This window comes from Pan paniscus, chromosome 5, assembly GCF_029289425.2.
Source record: "Pan paniscus chromosome 5, NHGRI_mPanPan1-v2.0_pri, whole genome shotgun sequence".
NCBI classification, from domain to species: Eukaryota; Metazoa; Chordata; class Mammalia; order Primates; family Hominidae; genus Pan; species Pan paniscus.
The window spans coordinates 155,175,719-155,197,611 of record NC_073254.2 but is presented as its reverse complement, the minus strand read 5'-3'; the positions used below and the strand labels follow the sequence as shown (position 1 = coordinate 155,197,611).

The window sequence follows — 21,893 nt, the reverse complement described above, 5'->3', positions numbered from 1 at the left end:
TAACAAATCCTTGGCTCTATGAACACCAAGTGTATCATGCCCATGAGAATTCTGAATTGGAACAGAGTGAGTAAAGGAAATTTAAAGGAATTTATGTTAAAAGGGATATTACAGCATAGTGAAGAGAACACTAAGCTGAAGATGGAGCCAGTAGAGATTCATCTGTGAAATGGGGCTATTTTGAACAAACGACTCTGCATACCCTTGAAGGCTCACAGGCCGGCTCCCATATGGGAGCTCCCTTGTCCTCCAGCTTCTGGTTGGTTCTGCCAGTGAGGACCCCTAGGCAGAGATAGGAGAAATGGGGAAACAAAGTTAGGGTTTACCCTTGGCTCCCTCCCTGTGAGGTCTCCTTCGATGGCAGTGGTGTCGTCAAAGGCTAGTGCTCCTCTCAAGGGCTCCTGCTTTCCTGACTGTCCCCCTCCAGGCGGCCTTCCAGGTGCCTTCAGGCCTGCACCCTGTTGCTCTCCTAGCCCCTGCCCACATCTGTGGTATCAGTACATTTGTGAACAAATTCCCCTTACAGCATCCGCATTCAAATGCCGCTAGACCCTGACTGATGCATTCTGGAAGATTCCTCCCCATTGTCCATGTGATTGTTTGTGAACTATTTAACTCGGTTTGCTTGTTCTTTCTTCTCCATTGTAATGATTCCTGGCTTCTTCATACGAAGTGCATATGGTGTGCAATTATTAGAGGAAAGTGCTTTGAGTCTGCTCCATTTTCTTTAAAGTGTAACTGTTGTCCATAGTGACAAATAAGAGAGAAAACAAAAGTAGGTAAAATAAGGGCGCATCTTTATTTTGCTACAAGGCAGTAAGTACACCGTCATATCTCAAAAGTTCAGTGCTGGCCATCTTGCATCAAATGTTCTTAAGGCAGTGACTGGCTATCAACCACAGTCTCTGTCTCCCCAGTTGCAAACACAGGATCCATGCAACAGTTCTGAGACCATACACTTAGAAACCACAGGGGATGCGGATCAAATGCAGAACTCCCAAATTATAAAACAGTCAGGCTACACTCAAAACAAAACATAGAACATCAACAACACACATCTCCCAAAAAAGAAGTGCAACGCATGCTTGTATAAACCAACAATAACAAAAAAACCACAATAAAAAATGCAGAGTCTCCCAAACAAGTTTTCAAATGTATTGCAGAAGGAAAAAAAATGTATATATATATAAAATTAAAAAGTCTGAAATACTAGTGCATAGTCAATTACCTAACACCAAGTTTCTTTTCTTTCCGTCCAAGCTCTACTGCCCCTCTGATACTAGCAGCATGTCTACAGGCTAAGACCATAGCAGCAAAAAACGTTTTTCATTTGGCATTTACAAAATTAAATTACTGAATAAAAATATAATTTTTTATAAAACTATTTCTTACAGTAATAATTTTTAAAGCAAGCTAACAGAAAACTCATAAAATGGTTCGGTACAATAAATGTACCTTCAATGTCATTAACCATAAATGAGCATTTACAATCTGGATTAAATGTCTCATGGTATTAAGTCTACACTTAGAGTAATGCTTTTACTGATTTTTAAAAATATATGCATATGTTTAGTGATCGAGAAAAGTGAAATACTGGAGTACCTTTTAATGTGTAAAATTTCAAAAAACCCATCACAGGAAAAAATACTGATCTGTTGGATCCTTTAAAATACAGATAAATCATTTTATGTTTTTTTTTTTAAAAAATCTGCATTAAGATATTAACAACTGGCTACAATTCATTACCTAATAATTTAGGTAAGACTGTTATTTATTTTTAAAAATCCTTTTAGTTGGGTGAAATCCAATAAGACTTCATTCAACTAAATGCACTTGGTGCTGCTCTCAACTGTTGTACCACAACAAAAATAGGTTCTTCTCCCATTCATGAAAAGTTTCATGTTGAGGAATGATATATCCCAAGTCAACTTGAAGTGTTCTGAAAACCATAATGCTTTTCTGGAAATGTCTCACATGACCAGTGTCCGGGCTGAGAATGCATTCACGTATTTACGAGCTTGACTGGAAGCTGTCATCTGCTCCTCCATCTTTCCACAGGATGCAGGTTCCCAGGTACTGCTACAAGGCTGATGGAGAAAGGGACGGCAACAGGAGCGTCAGACAAAGAAGCTCATTCTATAGACCCAGCAGGGCCAGCACTGACCAACAGATGGCAAGTGGTTGACACCAGGAAGGCTTTGTCAGATAGAATCTTACCTCCCTGGCCCCCAGAAATCCGGTGTTCTTAAGGGATATGGATGATCAGAAATTATTTGTTAAGAGGGAAAACCCATTCCAAGCAGCTTCATAAGATATAATCCCATCTTCATATTTTAATGCCTTCCGTCTATTAGGCAATTTTACAAAGCTGGAGATAGGAATGAGCATTATTCTCCAGATACCTAAAGTGAGCTATGGCTATCTACTCACTAAGCAAACTGCTGAGTGCCGTAGCCACAGTGCAAAGCAGCTCATGCACGCACTGGAATTGATCAACACCTGCTAAGTGTCATATATATGTTTTCATCAATTACTTCAGAAATATTTATCAGTATAGTTTAATTTTTTTCCTTTTTTTTTTGAGACAGAGTCATGCTCTGTCATACCAGGCTGATCGGTATTGGTGCAATCACAGCTCACTGTAGCCTCAGCCTCCCGGGCTCAAGTGATCCTCCTACCTCAGCTACCCAAGCAGCTGGGACTACAGGCACGTGCCACCAAGCCCCACTAATTTTTGTATTTTCTGTAGAGACAGGGTTTCACCATGTTGCCCAGGTTGGTCTTGAACTCCTGGACTCAAGTGATCTGCCGGTCTTGGCCTCCCAAAGTGCTGAGATTACAGGCATGAAGCCAGTATAGTTTAATTTTTAAAGATACACTAGAAGATACAAGATGGACCTAATATCTAAGGACAGCATCTCCATGCCAGGGACAGTGGCACTTCACATTTCACATGCATTATTTCATTAAAACAGCACCATCACCTCGGGAGGCAGGTTCATTCTCTCTCTAGACAGGCTCGAGAATGGAGACAGAAAATGCAGGTAACTTGCCCAAGGCCACTCTGTAGGTAAGTGGTGGACTGGCTTTGAACTTTGCTGTCTCCAGCTCCTGCGATGCCTCTGTGTTGCCTCAAATGCAAACATGTACTATTTATGCCCCACTTGGTTTCCAAAAGGATGTAAGATGATTAGAAAAGAAATACAAGACAACAGAGTTTAAAAATGTGTATAAAGAAGTCATAATAGGGAAACAAATTTGGAAAAAATAAACACAGTTGGCCCTCTGCATCTGTGGGTCCCATATCTGTGGGTTCCACATCCATAGATTCAATCAATGGCAGATCAAAAATATTCAGAAAAAAATAATTGCTGTGTATTGAACATGTATAGGTGTTTTCCTTGTCATTATCCCCTAACAATATAACAACTATTTCCATAGCATTTACATTGTATTAGCTATTATAAGTAATCTAGAGATGATTTAAAGTATACAGCAATGAACGGGTACAATGTACATTATTCCAACGATAAATACACTCACAGCCTCGAATTTGACCACTATGCAATATATCCATGTAACAAAATTACACTTGTACCCCACGAATGTATACAAATAATAAAAAAAATTATATGGTAAGATGTGTGTAGATTATATGCAAACACAATGCTATTTTATATCAGGGACTTGAGCATCCCTGGACTTTGGTGTCCTTGCGGGTTCTGAAACAAATCCCCCATGGACACTAAGGAACAACTGTAACATGAAGATGGTATGAGATTTGCACACGAAACACCTGGCATAAAGCACAGTGCCCCAGCTAGATGTAACCTCCTGCTTGACTCTGATCTCTCTAGCAGTCAATGCAGAGAGGGGAACAGAAACAAACAGATATAAGATTTGGTGGCTGTAAGCTCAAAAGGAAACCAGTGGGTTAGAAAAGGCACTATTCCTGGTATTGCTATCTGGAGGGATTATTTTCCATGGGACAAAAGAATAAGAAAGGCCTTAGCTGTTCAGAGCCTGCAGTGTCCTTTATGAGACAGAATGGACACAGGTGAAACAGGAGGAATAATAACAGGCCGTGTGCGCAGGTTTGTGGTGTTGTCCATGGGAAGAGGGGATGGGACACTGAGGAACTGTCAAGGCAATGCTGTGGGGAAAGGGTGAAAACAGCTAAGATTAGGGGAGAGAGAGGTGGAAACGCAGGGATGTCATCCAGGGAGCGAGATAGCAGGAAAGAGGCAGGAAGCTGCAATTTGTACATTGCCAGTGGGAGGGGATGTGGAGGGGGGGAGGGCTGAGAAAGAAAGGGTTAAACGACAACATAAAACAAGCCCTCACTATAGGCACCGCATGCCTCTAAGTGTTATTGATATAACTCCTCTCATTTAATTCTCACACAAAACACCTGTGGCATAGCTACCATTCACTGCATCCATTTTACAGACCAGGCAATTTGAAAGGAAGAGAGGATTTAGGCGCCATACTCAAGGTTACCCGGGTAAGAAATGATGGAGCAAGAATGTCACCCATGGGACCACACCCCTGGTGAGTACCTGACGCTGCCTCTAATTCGAGTTCTTATCAGGAACAATAAAAGGAACCTGGGAAGTTGTGTGCTCAGGGCACCAGGGCCTTGGAATCCAGGAAAGTGCTGAGATGGGGTGTGAGAGTCACCAGACTTCTTAGCAAAGAAACATAATTCTACTAAAACAAGGTATGGGTACAGTGGTAGGGTTTCCTTGCCTAGTTGCTGCAACAAAGTTTCCTGACATAGGGTTTGCAGTGTAATGTTCTAGCTTTTAAACTTTCCTAGGGCACAAAGCTTGTGCCATCTCCCCACTGATGTCAACAGCACTGTCTATGAATAGAAATGTTCACTCTGCAAGCTCAGAGGCTCAACATATAACTTGAAATACTACATAGCAAGATGGATTATCATAATATTTTCCAGGAACTGAGTATCTCAAAAATGACAAGACAAAGATAACAGACAGGTATTCTGAATTGCCTTCTATTCCGAATTTAATGTTTTCCTAAACAAAATTACCAGGTTAGTTACAGTATTTGAAATAGTTCTGAATAAATCATGTTTCTCTAGCCTCAAGCATGCAGGTGAAATACACATATCTCTCTGGTGTCTATCTGTCCATACAAATTCCTGAAACATGAAATTGACACAGGAAACCAATTAAAAAACAAAATTTAATGTTATCTTTTCAGTTACTGAGCTTGCATTTGTAGTCGCTACAACAGTGTGACATTTAATAGTGACTACTTGAGGGTGAATAGTTCAATATGGTGAATATGAAGTACGATGCAGGGCTTATGGCAAGGATTAGATGCACATGGAGCCAAGGACTTGGATCTTAAAGAACAAGTGACAAAACAGGAAGCAGAATGAAATATCTTAATATCATAATATCTTGTATGTAAATTTAAATTTACATAAAGACACACATAGAAAAGAAAAATACTTGAAACAAATGGAGGGGAAGGGGAATGAAGGTGAGAATGGAGATGTGAGAACCAGGAAAGAAAGGACTGCTTCTGTTTTACTCTAGCTAAGAATTTTTCCAAAGTCTTTAAAATGGCCTATTAGAATTTTTTTTTTTTCTATTTAGCTGGGCTTCAATCAATATAGAATTTTCTTGTCCATTTTTCTTTTTTTTAGATATAGGGCCTCATTCTGTTGCCCAGGCTGGAGTGCAGGGGCGTGATCACAGCTCCCTCAAACTCCTGGGCTCAAGCGAGCCTCCCACCTCAGCCTCCTGAGTAGCTGGGACTACAGGAGTGTGTCACCATGCCCAGCTATGTTTTTTAAAAAAAATTTTTTGTAGAGAGCGGGGGTCTCGCTATGTTGCCTAGGCTGGTCTCAAACTCCTGGCCTCAGGTGATCTTCCTGCCTTGGCCTCTCATAGTGTTAGGATTAAGGATAAGCTAATACAACCAGCCAGAATTAATTTTCTAAATGCGTAAATTACCTTAAATGCTATGTTAAAACAATCTTATGCTTGCTATTACTATGCCTCCTGTTAAAAGTCAAGTTCTGTGTCTTTTTTGTTTTTGTTTTTGAGAGAGGGTCTTGCTCCTTGCCCAGGCTGGTATGATCACAGCTCACTGCAGCCTCCATCTCTGGGGTTAAAGTTGATTCTCCAACCTCAGCCTCCTCAGTAGCTCAGACTACAGGCAGGTGCTACACTACACCTGGCTAATTTTTGTATTTTTGGTAGAGACAGGGTCTCGCTGTGTTGCACAGGCTGGTCTCAACCTCCTGGACTGAAGTGATCCACTTGCCTCGGCTTCCTAAAGTGTTGGGATTACAGGCATGAGCCACTACACCTGGCCTAAAAGTCAAGGTCTGATCCTTTGTAATATAGTCCTTAGGTTGACTCAGAATTCCCAAAGTCGATTCAGGAGAATCTAGTACTAAGTATTATCAACTGAATCTATTTTCAACTTGAAATCTGACTGTGTTCCTGTGAGATCCCCTACACAGCTCATCACTGTATTCATATTTAGCTCTTCCTCCAGGACTAGGTATTTAAAAATGAGATCAATATAAAGAAGGTACCATATATTTGTAATTAGAGTTCTGAGAGACCTTTCCAAATAGTTAGCTTCTCCTAAGTCAAAAGAGAATTTACCAAGAAACAAATAAAAATGAAATATCCAAATTCCAGAAAGCATAGCATTTCTGAGTCATATATCCCCTGAAGCTCAGAGCTAGGGCAGCCAAGATGACTTGGAACGCCTGATTCTCCCAGTATAGACAAACACCAGGATGTGGTAGCCACCATGTACGAGAACCACTGTGTGTAGGAACAAAAAGGCCACCAAGCATGAGCGAGGCAGCTCCTTTTCTGCACCAGGAAAGCACAAGACAAGCACATCTTACCACAATAAATGAAACAAACTGGTCAGAGTAGACATATGCCTATGTCGTGAAAGTCAAGGAAGATCAGAAGATTGAGTCCTTTGGTACAAAAAAAAAGAAACGCTCCCTTTCTCCCATCTTACCTGAAGCCTGGGAGCCCCATGCCAACTTTTCATGCAGAAAGAATTATTTTGACAAAGGAAGATTAATGTCTTTGTGCTGGAAGAACATTTTTAAATACTGTCATACATATCTTTGCAAATTCTCCTTGTTCTCTCTCCCTAAACTTTAGTTTCATTTACCCTAAAGAACTGCTGAGAATTATGGGTTTCTGCATATGAATTCTTGTTAAGTTACTAACCCATGGTGCTCTTGCAGACATGTCACTCTATCATAATTCATTTCAACATTAATAATCCTACCCACACATCCTCCTCCTGTGGCCGGGGAGTCATCTCGCTTATCCTGTAATGTGCCTTTAATTGCCCCTGGGCAGAAGTGAACTATAAACAGTCTGTCAAAGCTTTAACTGGGATATCCTGTTAAAGCACTTTAAATAAATATTGCCATCCTTTGTAGAAAACAGAAGAAATAAAAAGAAACAAGACCATGTCCACAGGTGGTTTTCTGTCAGAATTAGATGATCTTCACATTTTCATTTAGAACATGAATAGTTTTTTCATCAAGCTGAACAAAAACGGTTCTTCTTATTATATTCATATAGCAACTTCACCCAGTATCTGCTGGCTTCAAAAGCCTTGGCAAATTATGTGTTTTACAATTTGCTGACCTAATAAGAAACTTGTATAAACTAAAAAAAAAAAAAAAAAAAAAAGTAAAACCAAAGCAACTCATCAGATGGTATCATGTTTTTATTGTGTTTTGTTTTAAAATAAGCAGGCATCAATGGTATCTAAAACAGTAAAAAATAAGAATTTTCTGCTTATTCTATTTCACCTATCTGAAAAAAAAAATACTTCCTCTGGACTAAAATTCTAAAAATGAGAATTCCTTCCCAAAGGGACATCTTTTGAAAAAATGGATCAGTTATAAGAGAGACTGTAGAAATCTTTAGTTGTCTTTGGAAAGTCAGAGATAAGCTTAAACTGAAATGTTGCTAAGGTAAGATTAATGGTTACCAAACTTTTCTCGAGAGTAAATGCTTCCCTAGGTTGGCACAAATCAATTAAATGACTCCAACTTCAGCACTACTGATTTTCTATAGAAAATAATCTTAAAAGTTAGGGAAATAAAAATCGAGACGGTGACTGGAAGTTGCCTCATCCACCAATGACTCCACTTCCCAAGCCTAACTAACAATTGCAAATGTGGATGGACCTTTCCCAAATTTGGAGTTTGTCCCCGATGTCTCTAGAGGTCTCTTCACCTTTCATGTTGATAGACTTTCTAAGTTTATATCATATAGCCTAGGGTGGCACAACTTTTTGCAATATCCTTTTCCTTAGTCACATATGAGTTCCAAACTATTAAGATTAAGACCAAGTGCCAAATTGCTCTAAAGCAATTCTATCTTTGCTGGCCTGCCCAAGGAAGATTTTTATCTCAGAATGTTTATTCTCTCTAAGTGTCACCAAACAAAACAAATGAAAAATTCACATCTCAAAATGTCTGGGGCAGGGCATTCTGACTCTGAGCTCAACATAGCTTCTCCCTTCACTTAGCCCTTCTCAGTTCAACCCAAAAGCTATACACAGAAAAGCTGCTTAATTTATAACATTTTTTGAAAGCAGGTCACTGAATTACTACTGACAGCCACATGAATTTCTGCCAGGGTAAGTGGAAAAAAGTGACCAAAAGGGAGAACCAAATGAGTGTGCAGGCATCCAGGGGAGCGGGTCAGCACAGCACACTAGATGAAAAAGGCTCGGAAAGATCTCTGTCGTGTGCAGACGGTTTCCATGTCTGTTTAAATGACAACACGAACAGCAGAAAAATAGAGAAAACCAGTAAATCAGTTGCTTCATCTCCATCATACCGCGAGGTCTGACTACATTTATTTCAAGGAATCAGTTGAATCAGCTCTCTCTTTTGGTGACCCACTGACACAGTTCTGTAAGAGTGGGACAGGGAATAGCATGCCAGAGGAAATAATATACCACAATGAAAAAAACAAACAAAAACCCGAAAAACAAAAAACCACCCTGGCCTTTGGTGAGGGCTCCTTGCCTGCATTTCAAGGACAGGGACTATGCGGTGACTCTGCCTAATAATATCACCTGTGTATAGTGGCAAGTGTGCCGCCATCTTGAAAGCAATATTATATCCATTTGATCTTCACAGTAACCTGTGTGATGAGTGAAGGATATTCCATGGTCCCAAACTTATAATTTGCTTAATTGTGTTCACTTGATGAATTAAAGTCATGCCATTTGAAAACGGTGGAGTCTAGCCTGGAACCCAGGTTCTGTTGCCCCCATGCTTGTTTATTATACTGCTCAGCAGTGCCTATCAGGCAAAAAGGGCTTGCCTTATTTTTTTGAAAAATATAAAAGTTCATAGACAAATAACAAAATAGGAGCAATCTAAAACACGCTGAACCGAAAGCTGAGGGGAGTATCAACTGCTAGCAACATTTTTAAATTCTTTGATACTGTGTAAATGTGTTTAAATAATAATGGCTGGAGAAATTTCTTTAACTTAAACTCTTTGTTTTAAAAAAGTCAGGCCATGGGCAAGCCAAGTCAGGAAATTAAAATTTAAGGCTGTCATTCTGTGGTTACGAAAAAGAGGAAAGTGAGTGAGTAGAAAGCCTATGAACACATCTTTTACACTTGGGTTTTAAATAGGAATAAAAGGAAATTATAATTTAAGAGAAAAATACAGAAGTTCAGAAGGCTTATAACTTAAAGCACAGTTTTTGATCTACCAATAAAAATGTCTACCTTAAGGAAAGTTGATTAGCATAATGTGCTTATTTCAAAACAAAGGAAATGGAAAGCACGCTGAGGAAAGCAGGCAACTCTTTTCTCCTTGCTGAGGAGGGAGCTATGCGTCTGCCTCGGTCTCTCTCGGGTAACTACTGAACGGCAGAATCCAGCAGCATTCCACAGTGCCTTTCCTACCACAAATGCACGCTTTCTAGGCTGAATGTTTTCTCTACTTCCTCATTTGTGACCATTTTATAAGCTTCTAGACTCTATCCTCTATCCCACACAATGTGGAGAAAAGGCTGAATACTGACAATGATATGACATGAAAATCTCATATATTCTGAGCCACATGAAAGACACAAATATGAAAAACATCTCAGAACATTTTTATTATAAGAATATCCTGTTTGCTTTTACAATTTAAAATTAAAACAACTATGAAAATATAAAAGAAACATAACAATTATAAGATTATGTAGCTGTTGCAAATTCCTTTTGGAAAAAGACTAAGTAATTAAAAAAACAAACATAACATGAGTGTACATAATGGCTTATAAAAGCCTCTATTTAAGCACTGTAGATTATAGATTAGGGGATACATGGAGAGCTCTGGATTATTAAAATTCACTGAGTCTTGGCTGGGTGTGGCGGTTCACGCCTGTAATCCTAGCACTTTGGGAGGCTGAGACAGGCAGGTCACCTGAGGTTGGGAGTTTGAGCCTGGCCTGGCCAACATGGTGAAACCATGTCTCTACTAAAAATATGAAAATTAGCTGAGTGTGGTGGTGGGTGCCTGTAATCCCAACTACTTGGGAAACTGAGGCAGGAGAATAGCTTGGACCCAGGAGGTGGTGGTTGCAGTAAGCCAAGATTGTACCACTGCACTGCAGTCTGGGTGACAGAGTGAGACTCTGTCTCAAAACAAAACAAAAAAAATTATTTGTATCTCAATGACAAACCACATAACAATGGACAGACTTAGCACCCTGATTTTGGTGTCTATGTACCATTTCTCACTAAGAGGATTCAGAGCACCATGTGGAAATGGCTGATTCCAGTAAGAGAGTAAGGAAATGTGGCTATTAAATTAAAGCAACTTAAATTCATTCAAATTAAAAATTCTGCTCCTCGGCAGCACTTGCCATATTTCAAGTGCTCAAAAGCCACTGGCTATCATAGTGGATAGCAGCATGTTAGATATTTCCTTCACATCACCGTAGAAGTTCTATTAGACAGCACTGGACTAGAGAGTAAAAGAGATTTAAGAGGCTTAACCAAATGCAATGTGTGAAATTGTTTCAATTTTGATTCTTTTTTGGATTAATGGGAAAATTTAAATACACCTGAGAATGAGAAGATTAAAGAATTATTGTTAAATATGTAACGATGGTATTAGGTTATATATAAAAATGTCTATTTATAGAGACACATCTGGAAGTACGTGAGAATAAAATGTTATATTAGTTGGAATTTACTTTAAAATACTTCAGGCTGGGCAGGGTGGCTCCTGCCTGTAATCCCAGCACTTTGGGAGGTCAAGGCAGAAGGATTGCTTGAGCCCAGGAGTTTGAGGCTGGGCTGGGCAACACAGGGAGACCCCATCTCTAAAAAAAAAAAAAAAAAACTAGCTGGTCATGGTGGCATGTGCCTATAGTCCCAGCTACTCAGGAGGCTGAGGTAGGAGGATTGCTTGAGTCCAGGAGGTAGGCTGCAGTGAGCCATGATCTTGCCACTGCACTCCAGCCTGGGTGACAGAGCAAGGCCTTGTCTCAAAAAAATAAAAAATAAAAAACTGGCCGGGTGCAGTGGCTCATGTCTGTAATCCCCGCAGTTTGGTAGGCCAAGGCGGGCCGATCATGAGGTCAGGAGATCGAGACCATCCTGGCTAACACGGTGAAACCCCGTCCCTACTAAAAATACCAAAAATTAGCCGGCATGGTGACAAGCGCCTGTAGTCCCAGCTACTCGAGAGGCTAAGGCAGAAGAATCACTTGAACCCAAGAGGTGGAGGTTGCAGTGAGCCGAGATCGTGCCACTGCACTCCAGCCTGGGTGACAGAACAAGACGCTGTCTCAAAAAAAAAAAAAAAAAAAAATTAAAAAATAAAAATAAAAACTTCATAAAAAAGAGATGAGGTAGGCCAGGCATGGTGGCTCACATCTATAATCCCAGCACTTTGGGAGGCTGAGGCAGATGGATCACTTGAGGTCAGCAGTTCGAGACCAGCCTAGCCAACATGGTGAAACCCTATCTCTACTAAAAATACAAAAATTAGCCAGGCAGATGTCTGTAGTCCCAGCTACTCAGGGGACTGAGGCAGGAGAATCGCTTGAACCTGGGAGGCAGAGGTTACAGTGAGCTGAGATCGCGTCACTGCACCCCAGCCTGGGCAACAGAATGAGATTCCATCTCAAAAAAAAAAAAAAAAAAAAAAAAAAAGAGATGAGGTAAATATGGCAAAAATGATAACAATTGTTGACTCTAGAACATAGTATATTTTCCATACTTCTATGTGTGTACAAAATTTATAATAAAATGTCAAACACATAGCTTCTTGGCATTTCTAATTTTAAAACAGCAAACGTAATTTATACATATTGCATGTGCATTTATATGTATGTTAGAAGCAAAACCATAATGGCCCAGTATATGGGCGTCAAAAATAGTAATAATTGCTTGTCTAAAATGTTATTGCCATAGTCAAGCCGGGGTGATTAAAACTGAAATGATAAAACACAGAATTGCGCAGTTCCTGTGTTCTTCAATAAACTGTTCTTGCACCTAAGTTATTTAGACAGTTTAGAGGGACAGACGATCAACTGCATTACACCAGTTGCAAACATTTTACATTTTAGAAGTATTCAAATTTTAAAATATTTTGAAACTCCTATTTTGCTGTTTTAATAAAAGCATTATGACAAAAATGTCTAGATGGTTTGGCTAAAATCCCACTTAATATTTGATTTATTATAAGTACAAATTACAAAAATTATAGATTATATAAAGTACTCTTAAGTAAAATACATATCATTTAATAAATGTGCAATATGTTCAATAATATCATGTGTGAGAAATATGCCTAATTAGGTCAAACTGAATTATCAATAGAAATATATGAAATAGCACTGTGTTTTAAACAAACAAAATTACCAAATTGCATAAAAACATCTATAGAAATATTATTGAGTCAGGATTATATGAAATATAGGCGATGTATGTTTAAATATTTAGAGTCACTTGATGCATTTTCCAATACTTATCACAACAGTCTGAAACATTTTAGAAATCATATATTTCTGTGGTATCAGAAGCTAGAACTCCAGGACATAAAATGAAGGAGATACTTGGTGTATAACATTCATTCATTTAGTGAGTATTTCTTTTTTCCTCCCAACTGGCAAGTATGTAGAACAACATTCACTAAGTATTTCTTAAAATAAATTAGTATCTATTATAGCAGATTAAATTTTTTTTGTTTGTTTGTTTGAGATGGAGTCTCACTCTATTGCCTAGGCTGGAGTGCAATGGCACGATCTGGGCTGACTGCAACTTTCACTTCCTGGGTTCAAGCAATTCTCCTGCCGCAGCCTCCCAAGTAGCTGGGATTACATGTGTGCACCACCATGCCTGGCTATTTTTTTGTATTTTTAGTAAAGACAGGGTTTCACCATGTTGGCCAGGTTGGTCTCAAACTCCTGACCTTGTGATCCACCCGCCCCTGCCTCCCAAAGTGCTGGGATTACAGGCGTGAGCTACCGCGGCTGGCCTTAAAAAAAGTTACTTAGAGACAAGGTCTTGCTCTTATCTCCCAGGCTAGAGTGCAGGGGTATAATCATAGCTCACTGTAACCTCGAACTCCTGGGCTTAAGGGATCCTCCTGCCCTAGCCTCCCAAGTAGCTAGGATTACAGGTGTGTACCACTACACCCAGCTAATTATTATTATAATAATTATTATTATTTTTTGAGATGGAGTCTCGCTCAGTCACCCAGGCTGGAGTGTAGTGGTGCTATCTCAGCTCACTGCAAGCTCCGCCTCCCGGGTTCATGTCATTCTCCTGCCTCAGCCTCCCAAGTAGCTGGGACTACAGGTGCCGGCCACTACGCCCGGCTAATTTTTTTGTATTTTTAGTAGAGACGGGGTTTCACCGTGTTAGCCAGGATGGTCTCGATCTCCTGACCTCGTGATCTGCCCGTCTCGGCCTCCAAAAGTGCTGGGATTACAGGTGTGAGCCACCACGCCCAGCCCAGCTAATTATTTTTTAATGGAGACTGAGTCTCGCTATGTTGCCCAGGCTGGTCTCAAACTCCTGGTCTCAAGCTATCCTCCAGTCTTGGCTTCCGAAAGTATTGTGATTACAGGCATGAGCCACTGAGCCTGGCTTTATAGCAGATTATTAAAATATATCTGGTCAGTGTAAACCAGTAAACTATATGGTTTAGACAGGAGTATTGACTCTAAAATTAACTTTCAAGTCCCAATTATTCAGAGTTTGATAGAATTGACAAATATTACCTTCACCATACACAACTTAATCTCAGTGTACAGATGTTAGAATCCATAAAGTGCCAATATGACTCACTGATAGACAGGAGAATACAGATTAATAAAATAGAGCTATAACTTAATTTTGAGTTTCAAAGATAACCAATATTTCCATTAAATAAAATACAATTATACTGATAAAGCTCAATACTGAACTATGGGTTTCAACTTATGTAATGGTAATTGTCCCCAAGTATGTTGATGTGTTGGCTTTTTGAAATTTAGAACAGACTTTTTCTATACTACTACAAATACAAGTTGGCCCCAGACTAGGTTAGAAAATATAGGCAAAACTTAATCTAACTTAATTAAAACACTAATAGCAGTAGTTGAATTCTGTTCTCTAGAAACCAAGGGCCAAGTAACTTAGGTGGGAATAATTAAAAAAAAAAAAAAAAGCAAAAGCTTTTCTTCTGGACCTAAGAACAGCTCTCATGAAAATTTTGAAATGGCTGCCCTTTGCCTTGAAATCTTTGTAACTCCCTTTCTGCGTTCCTCTTATGTCTGGGTGGAGTTCATTCTCTTCCTCATCTCCCAATTCTTTGTGATATTCTTGTTTTTGAGATGGAGTCTCATTCTGTCACCCAGGCTGGAGTGCAGTGTCATGATCTCGGCTCACTGCAGCCTCTGCCTCCTGGGTTCAAGCGATCCTCCTGTCTCAGCCTCCCGAGTAGCTGGGATTAGTAGAGATGGGGTTTCACCGTGTTGGCCAGGCTGGTCTCAAACTCCTGACCTCAAGTTATCCACCCGCCTTGGCCTCCCAAAGTGCTGGGATTACAGGCATGAGCCACTGCGTCTGGCCTCTTTGTGGTATTCTGAGTCTTCTCCACACGGGGCCGACTCCAGCCTCACTGACGCAGGAACTTGTCCAGATTCCCCATAAATACTGACTCCCTGTCTCACACTCCAGTCCACAGCCATTTTACCAAAACAACTGCTGTCAGAGAGAGGCCAGGAAGGAAGCAATCTGATTTAATTAAACAAAATGTGCTTGCAATCCTTATTTTAAAATAATACTACGCACTGGCCAGGTGCAGTAGCTCACACCTGTAATCCCAGCACTGTAGGAGGCCGAGGTGGGCAGATCACTTGAAACCAGGAATTCGAGACCTGCCTGGCCAACATGGCAAAACCTTGTCTCTATCCAAAAATACAAAAAAACAGCTGGGTTGCCGGTGGCTCACACCTGTAATTCCAGCTAATTGGGAGGCTGAGGCATGAGAATCACTTGAATCTGGGAGGCGGAGGTTGCAGTGAGCCGAGATCACCCCACTACACTCCAGCCTGGGCCACAGGGTAAGACCCTGTTTCAAAAAACAAAGCAACATCAACAAAAAACCCTGAAAAACTAAGCATCACAAATACTTAAACAGGGCAAGTTTTCAGATTCTCACAATTTGGAATGAGAAACTATCACAAGAATGGGAAATCCCTTTAAGGTAATAGGCAGACTCAACGGCTGCTGTCCTATGATCGTGCCATTTAACTTACAGCAAGAAATATGACCTTCAGCTTCTGAATCCAGGCTCTTCACTTCCTCTAGGGTTATGAAGTTTCCCTCTGCAGGCACAGGGGGATGGAGGAGAGGGCTCTGCAGGTGGCTGGGTATTGGGCTATTTAATGTTAGAAACTGCTTTAAATAATTTAGGGAAGCAAAATTTGCATTCTTATTTACATTTGGCTCAGGATTAATTTGGAATTTGTTATATTTCATCAACACACACCCACTTTAGGGTTACAAGGGAAATCTCTTTTGATATTAAAACCTGACAGCAGATGGTCAACTTCAGATCGGCCTCACAACATTGACAGTTGACTTTCTTATTCTGACAGTCAAATACATTGCAATTATTTTCTGTCTGACTAATTTCAGACTTCATTTAAAATTGGAACAGTCTCTGAGCTTTGGTTGCCTAGGGATACAGCATAAAAAATAAAAAATTTGGAACATAAAGTAAACTATATTGATACATTTTTATAAAACATTTGAGGGCAGAAGAAGATAGTGACACACGTGTAATACATCTTAGTCTCAGTCACAGTAAGAAATGTTTCATTTCATCATGCTTTGGGGAATCTGCACTGATAAATTTCTAGCATGTCTCATATGAGTAGCAAAAAGGAATTATTGGATTTTTCTAGACATCAAGAATTGTATAAAAGCATTACTCCCCTATGTCTAAAATGTTGAAAACGAAAAACAGACCACCAGCACTACCATCACCACCACCACCACCACCACCGAAGATGACAGTTTTTCAGTGAATGAATTTTAAAATACCAATGTTGGAATAGTAATTACCTGCAAGGGGCTCGCCAGGGACCTGTTTTTAGGTACTGTAAATGCTTTGAGAACATTGTCTTCATCTTCTGATGCTGGTGCCATTAAAACGGAGCTTGTAAGAATATTCTAAAGGGAAGAGAATAATTTGAAATTTAAATGAGGTTGGATAATATGAGAGCCAACATTTTTCTAACACTGTGGAGAGTAGATTACTATGAGATGATACACATTAGCATAAAAAAATGCACTTATCTGCCAGAAATTCTCCCCACTATGAGCTAAAAGGAGAAATCAACTATGTCTGAACCTTAATCCCATTGTGGCAAACATCACCACAACACAAAGCTCCTTTGGGATCCCAGAGTTCTAGGCATGTGTTAGGCACTCAAAAAACATCTGCTAAATGAATTAATAAATACATGCCTTTCAAAATAGAAGATTTACTAAGTTCTGGGGAGAGAACACTTTATTTCATATATTGGTACAGAACTATCAATATTTTAGAGCTATAAATTATTGGCAAAAAATGGTGAAAAGTAGGGAATTTAGAACAAGACCTTCTGAGTTCCAACCCAGCACCATCCCTTATTAGGTATACAATCTTGAGCAAATGACTAAGCCTCTTTGTGCCTCTGTTTTCCAGTTGACATAATAGAAATGATAATAATACCCACCTGGCCGGGCGCAGTGGCTCACGCCTGTAATCCCAGCACTTTGGGAGGCCGAGGCGGGTAGATCACCTGAGGTCAGGAGTTCAAGACCAGCCTGACCAACATGGAGAAACCCCGTCTCTACTAAAAATTCAAAATTAGCCGGGCGTGGTGGCGGGTGCCTGTAATCCCAGCTTCTCGGGAGACTGAGGCAGGAGAATCGCTTGAACCCGGGAGGCAGAGGTTGCGGTGAGCCGAAATCGTGCCATTGCACTCCAGTCTGGGCAACAAGAGCGAAACTCCGTCTCAAAAAAAAAAAAAATTAATAAAAATAATACCAACCTTACAGGATAATTGTGAGAATTAACTGAATCAATTCATCGAAAGCCCCTAGAGCAGTACTTACCACTTAGTACCTACTAAATAAATCTTAGCAGTTGTTATTAGCTCTGATTTTCCTTAAGACATAAGGACAACCCTTCACAAATTATAAACTTTAAAAATGGTGGTAGTAACCCAAAGCAATTGGGTACAATACTGGGCATCTACTATAGACAACGTGGTTGATACCATATGAGATGCTACACAAACCAAACAAGAGACAACTTAACAAGAAGACAATATTATTTAGAAGACAAATAAAGGAAAATATATAAATGAACATAGTTTTTATATCCATGTAGATTTTTTTAAATGGCCAAGGCACTCAAATAATGAGAAAACAAATAATGAAAAAGTCTGCAATGTTTCTAATACATGAAAAAATCTCAACTTTATACTCTACATTAATAATCATTTTTTAAAAATCATGTGCAGGAGAACATTTAGAAATAAGATGTGTTAAAGAGGGAGTGCTGAAACCGCAGCAGCCCTATGCCACACACAGGATTTTGTGAGGCACCAGTGTCACATAACAACTTGGGGGCTGGTGCACACGTACTTACCGGTGCATCTGCCACAGGCGAGGTCTGCGTGAACAGTTGGGTATTCAGACTGTCCCCTTCCCAGTGGTGTGAGCAGAAGAAGTTTCCTGATTTATCAGTTGGAGATTCCACCTAAAAGCATATAGAAAGTTGTTTCTAGAACTTCCTATGAAACATGTACAGTCAGGAGTGTATTTCTGGCCAGTCCCTCAAATACTTTTATAAAACTATGTTGCTAACTTACACTATCAGCTCAATTTGCTCTATCTTCTGGATTCAACAAAGAAACACTGATGGCAAATTTAAAATGTGACTAGCTCCAAATTTACTGCCCCTGTAAAGCTCCTACGTTTTCAACCAATGTTCTGATTCTAGGTGTTTATTCTATTAAGAATATATTTTAATGATACACCTAGTAGTGTTGTATCTGTCAAGGATTTTATTTTGGTGACATAAAAGATCTTTTGGTGACAAAAGACTGGTTTTTAATCACACTTCTGGTAAAACTCTCCATTACTAAATAATCAAATCAGATTTTTAGCTATAAAAAACCAAATACTTATCTTTATATGAAAATAAATTCAAGAAGCACTGTATCTAACCTGGTGGAAAACAGCTGTTGCCAACAAGCTAAAACTTTGATCCTTGCAGGTTAGATTCCCTTTTTTAATTTTAATTTTTATTTTTTTTGAGACGGAGTCTTGCTGTCGCCCAGGCTGGAGTGCAGTGGTACGATCTTGGCTCACTGCAAGATCTGCCTCCCGGGTTTACACCATAATCCTGCTTCAGACTCCTGAGTAGCTGGTACTACAGGCGCCCGCCACCAAACCCAGCTAATTTTTTTGTATTTTTAGTAGATACGGGGTTTCACCATGTTAGCCAGGATGATCTCGATCTCCTGACCTTGTGATCTGCCCACCTCGGCCTCCCAAAGTGCTGGGATTACAGGCGTGAGCCACCGCGCCCAGCCTCCCTTTTTTTAATACAATTAATTAAAGATACTATTATTTTCATTTAAATTCCAATTCTTCACATCTAAAAATGAAATATCAACTTTATATAATCAGTAATGTTTAAAAGTACATTAAAAACCTCTTTCCCTCCCTTTTCTTGATACTCTCTAGCATGTTTTCTGTCCAGACATGAAGTAGATAGAGATGGCTTGGCTTCCCAAAGGAAAGGTTGATGATGCCTACAGTCTGGCAGTACCTTTTCGCTGCACCTTGTATGAAAATCTTGCACGAAAAGTGGTGGTGTTGCACAGTGCCAATGGCAGACACATCAAGCTGCACACAAGGAACAAAGGGGGCAGGATTCTCAGCTTGTTGCTTCCAAAGGATTGCGTGTTTACCTCTTGTTTGATTTTCTTCAGTAAGGGTGGTCCATTTTCTTGAAACTCAGCAACAATTCCAGATTCATCAGATTCCTGTTTGATCACATCCTGCAGATCTTCTACTAGATGAGAGGGTGTCTGAGGCTAAAGGGAAGAGTGGGTATTTTTGCATCAGAGAGAACTCCTGATGGGACTAATAAACCAATGAAACCCAAAAACTTTTCTAGAACTTACTAGCATCTTCAGGGGACCGTATTTAATTTCTTGAGCTGCAAGTGCATGTTTGAATGGTGTAGGAGTTCTTGGAGAGCTTTCTAAGATTGACCTTTTGATAGCTGGGGTTCTAAAACTTTAAAAAGAAAACAAGCAGTAGCTCAATACAAAAGAATAAATGTCCCTACATGGCTTTACCTGTTACATTTAACATTTTTCCACTGAATACAATAAACTCTGTTCCGGATATGGAATTGGGGTGTGCTGATTAATCACGTTATTCGTTAAGAAAAAGAGAATATGCATATCACATATTTTCAAATATTTCAAAATATTATACCTCGAAGACTAAAAGCATTAAATGATTTAACATCTTTCCTTAATGGCTCTGAAGACACATGTAGTGCCTATGATCTGTATAAGACTATGAGCATCAAGAAGACCTGATGTCATTTACAAATCAGGTTTCCCTATTCATGAAAACAGAGCCCATACTACAAAACATGTTAAACTTTTAAAATTTACTTTTTGTACTTCGAAATAACAGTGCATTTCTTTTCAAGGTTTCTGATAATTCACACTTTCTCTACCATTTCTCTGAATTGATTAAGGCTTTATTGAATAAAAATGACTGCTTACTCATCCCTTGGCTTCTAATCATATAATATTCCTGGGGATGTCAGAAGAGGTCCTATCTACACATAAATTCAAAAAGAAAAAATAAGATTAAAAAATACAAACTAAAAATAAATAAATAATAAACAAATAAAATTAAATAAAAATACAAACTAGGTAAGAAACCATACTCGTTCTTATTCTGAAGCTTACAATTAGAGAGGAAAGGAGGTTGAAAATCTGGCTTTCATAAGAAGGCCTTATGGAGGGAACATACAAACTGAATGGAAAAGTTTTATGAAAACTACTTGTGCATATATAGGAAATTTTGGAGTAAGTTACAAAAGGAATCTAGTTTATCTTCCCATCTTCTACCTGCAGGTAGTTGTAATATGCCCAGGACAGATATATTCAATGTGGGAATAGACATGATTATATATAAATAGTCAGTAAAATTATGCACATACAAGTGGATCAGACATCTGGGAACTATACTCCATTAATTAAATATAAGTAAATAAGATAAATCATTTTATTCCTGAACCAAAGACTTACACAGTATTTTCCTTTTGAGTTTTCACAGTCTGGTCTCTATGAAATGGTGTTGTAACAGTCAATTTGTGACCAATGAGGGGGGTGGAAGTTAAAGAAGGCATTTCCAAGTCTGAGTTTTCATGGTTACTGGAAGTGTTTAAGAACTAAATATGGAGAGAAAGAAAAAAATACTTAGATTAGATGGTAATTCTTTATTCTCCCCAATTTAAAAATCACACCTAGATAACAAGAATGTTTTACTGACCCACTATATTAAATAATAAAGATGCTAACAAGCATGTTATATTGACTAGGGTATTGTTTTATTTCAATTGAGCACCCAGGATTTGGGTGTGGTTTCCAAGAAATAAAATTTAGGGTCATTGCTGAAAAACTTGCAAAACTGTGAGAAAATACTCTCAATAAATGACACGTCATTAAAGAGAATGAGATGTGTTCTTTATTAACATTTAAAAGGCTTTAGTGATTTTGGGGAAAATAATAGTTAATAATTAATAGTTTCCTTTCATACTTTGTTTTTTCTCTTTAATAATCTATGAACCAAAATTAGTATTACAGAAGGTTTACATTAAATGGAAAATTCTTGAATAATAAACTGTCTCTCTCAGAACACTAAAGTTCTGGGAAAAAACTAGGTGTTCCTTAAACAATTCCAAGGTAAAATAAATTTGGGAAACACAACATATCGTAATCTCCTCCTGGAAATTCACAAGGCACAACGGCATATTAATAACTCTGAGAAGGCCTGCAGTTAAAAAAAAAAAGTTTTTAAAGAAATGGGGTCTCGCTATGTTCACCAGGCTGAACTTGAACTCCTGTGCTTAGGCGATCCTCTTGCCTTAGCTTCCCCAGTAGCTAGGACTACAGGCCCATGCCACTATGCCCAGCTAAGAAACCTACTTGTAACTTTGTTTGATTCAGTGTTTCCCAAATGTATATACCTATATCATACCTAAATCTGTTCTTGAAACAAATTCAACAGATACAATTGGAAAAATGTTTTAA

General features: G+C 39.1%; 1 protein-coding gene across 6 annotated transcripts in view; it reads right to left on the bottom strand.

Moving 5' to 3' along the window:
- Positions 1–775: 775 nt before the first annotated feature.
- Positions 776–21,893, bottom strand: part of MYB (MYB proto-oncogene, transcription factor) — a 37,842-nt gene continuing 16,724 nt past the window's right edge. For 2 of the 6 annotated variants that reach the window (XM_034962890.3, XM_034962891.3), the window contains exons 10-15: positions 20,889–21,031; positions 19,740–19,854; positions 19,524–19,649; positions 18,194–18,304; positions 16,618–16,725; positions 777–2,087 (exon numbers count right to left, since the gene is read on the bottom strand). In XM_034962890.3, the coding sequence (XP_034818781.1) occupies positions 1,971–2,087; positions 16,618–16,725; positions 18,194–18,304; positions 19,524–19,649; positions 19,740–19,854; positions 20,889–21,031 (720 nt within the window). In that variant the 3' untranslated portion in view covers positions 777–1,970. Of the gene's footprint in view, positions 2,088–16,617; positions 16,726–17,247; positions 17,530–18,193; positions 18,305–19,523; positions 19,650–19,739; positions 19,855–20,888; positions 21,032–21,893 lie in introns of all 6 variants that reach the window. The other 4 variants (XM_034962888.3, XM_034962889.3, XM_034962893.3 and 1 more) reach the window with 3 other exon arrangements.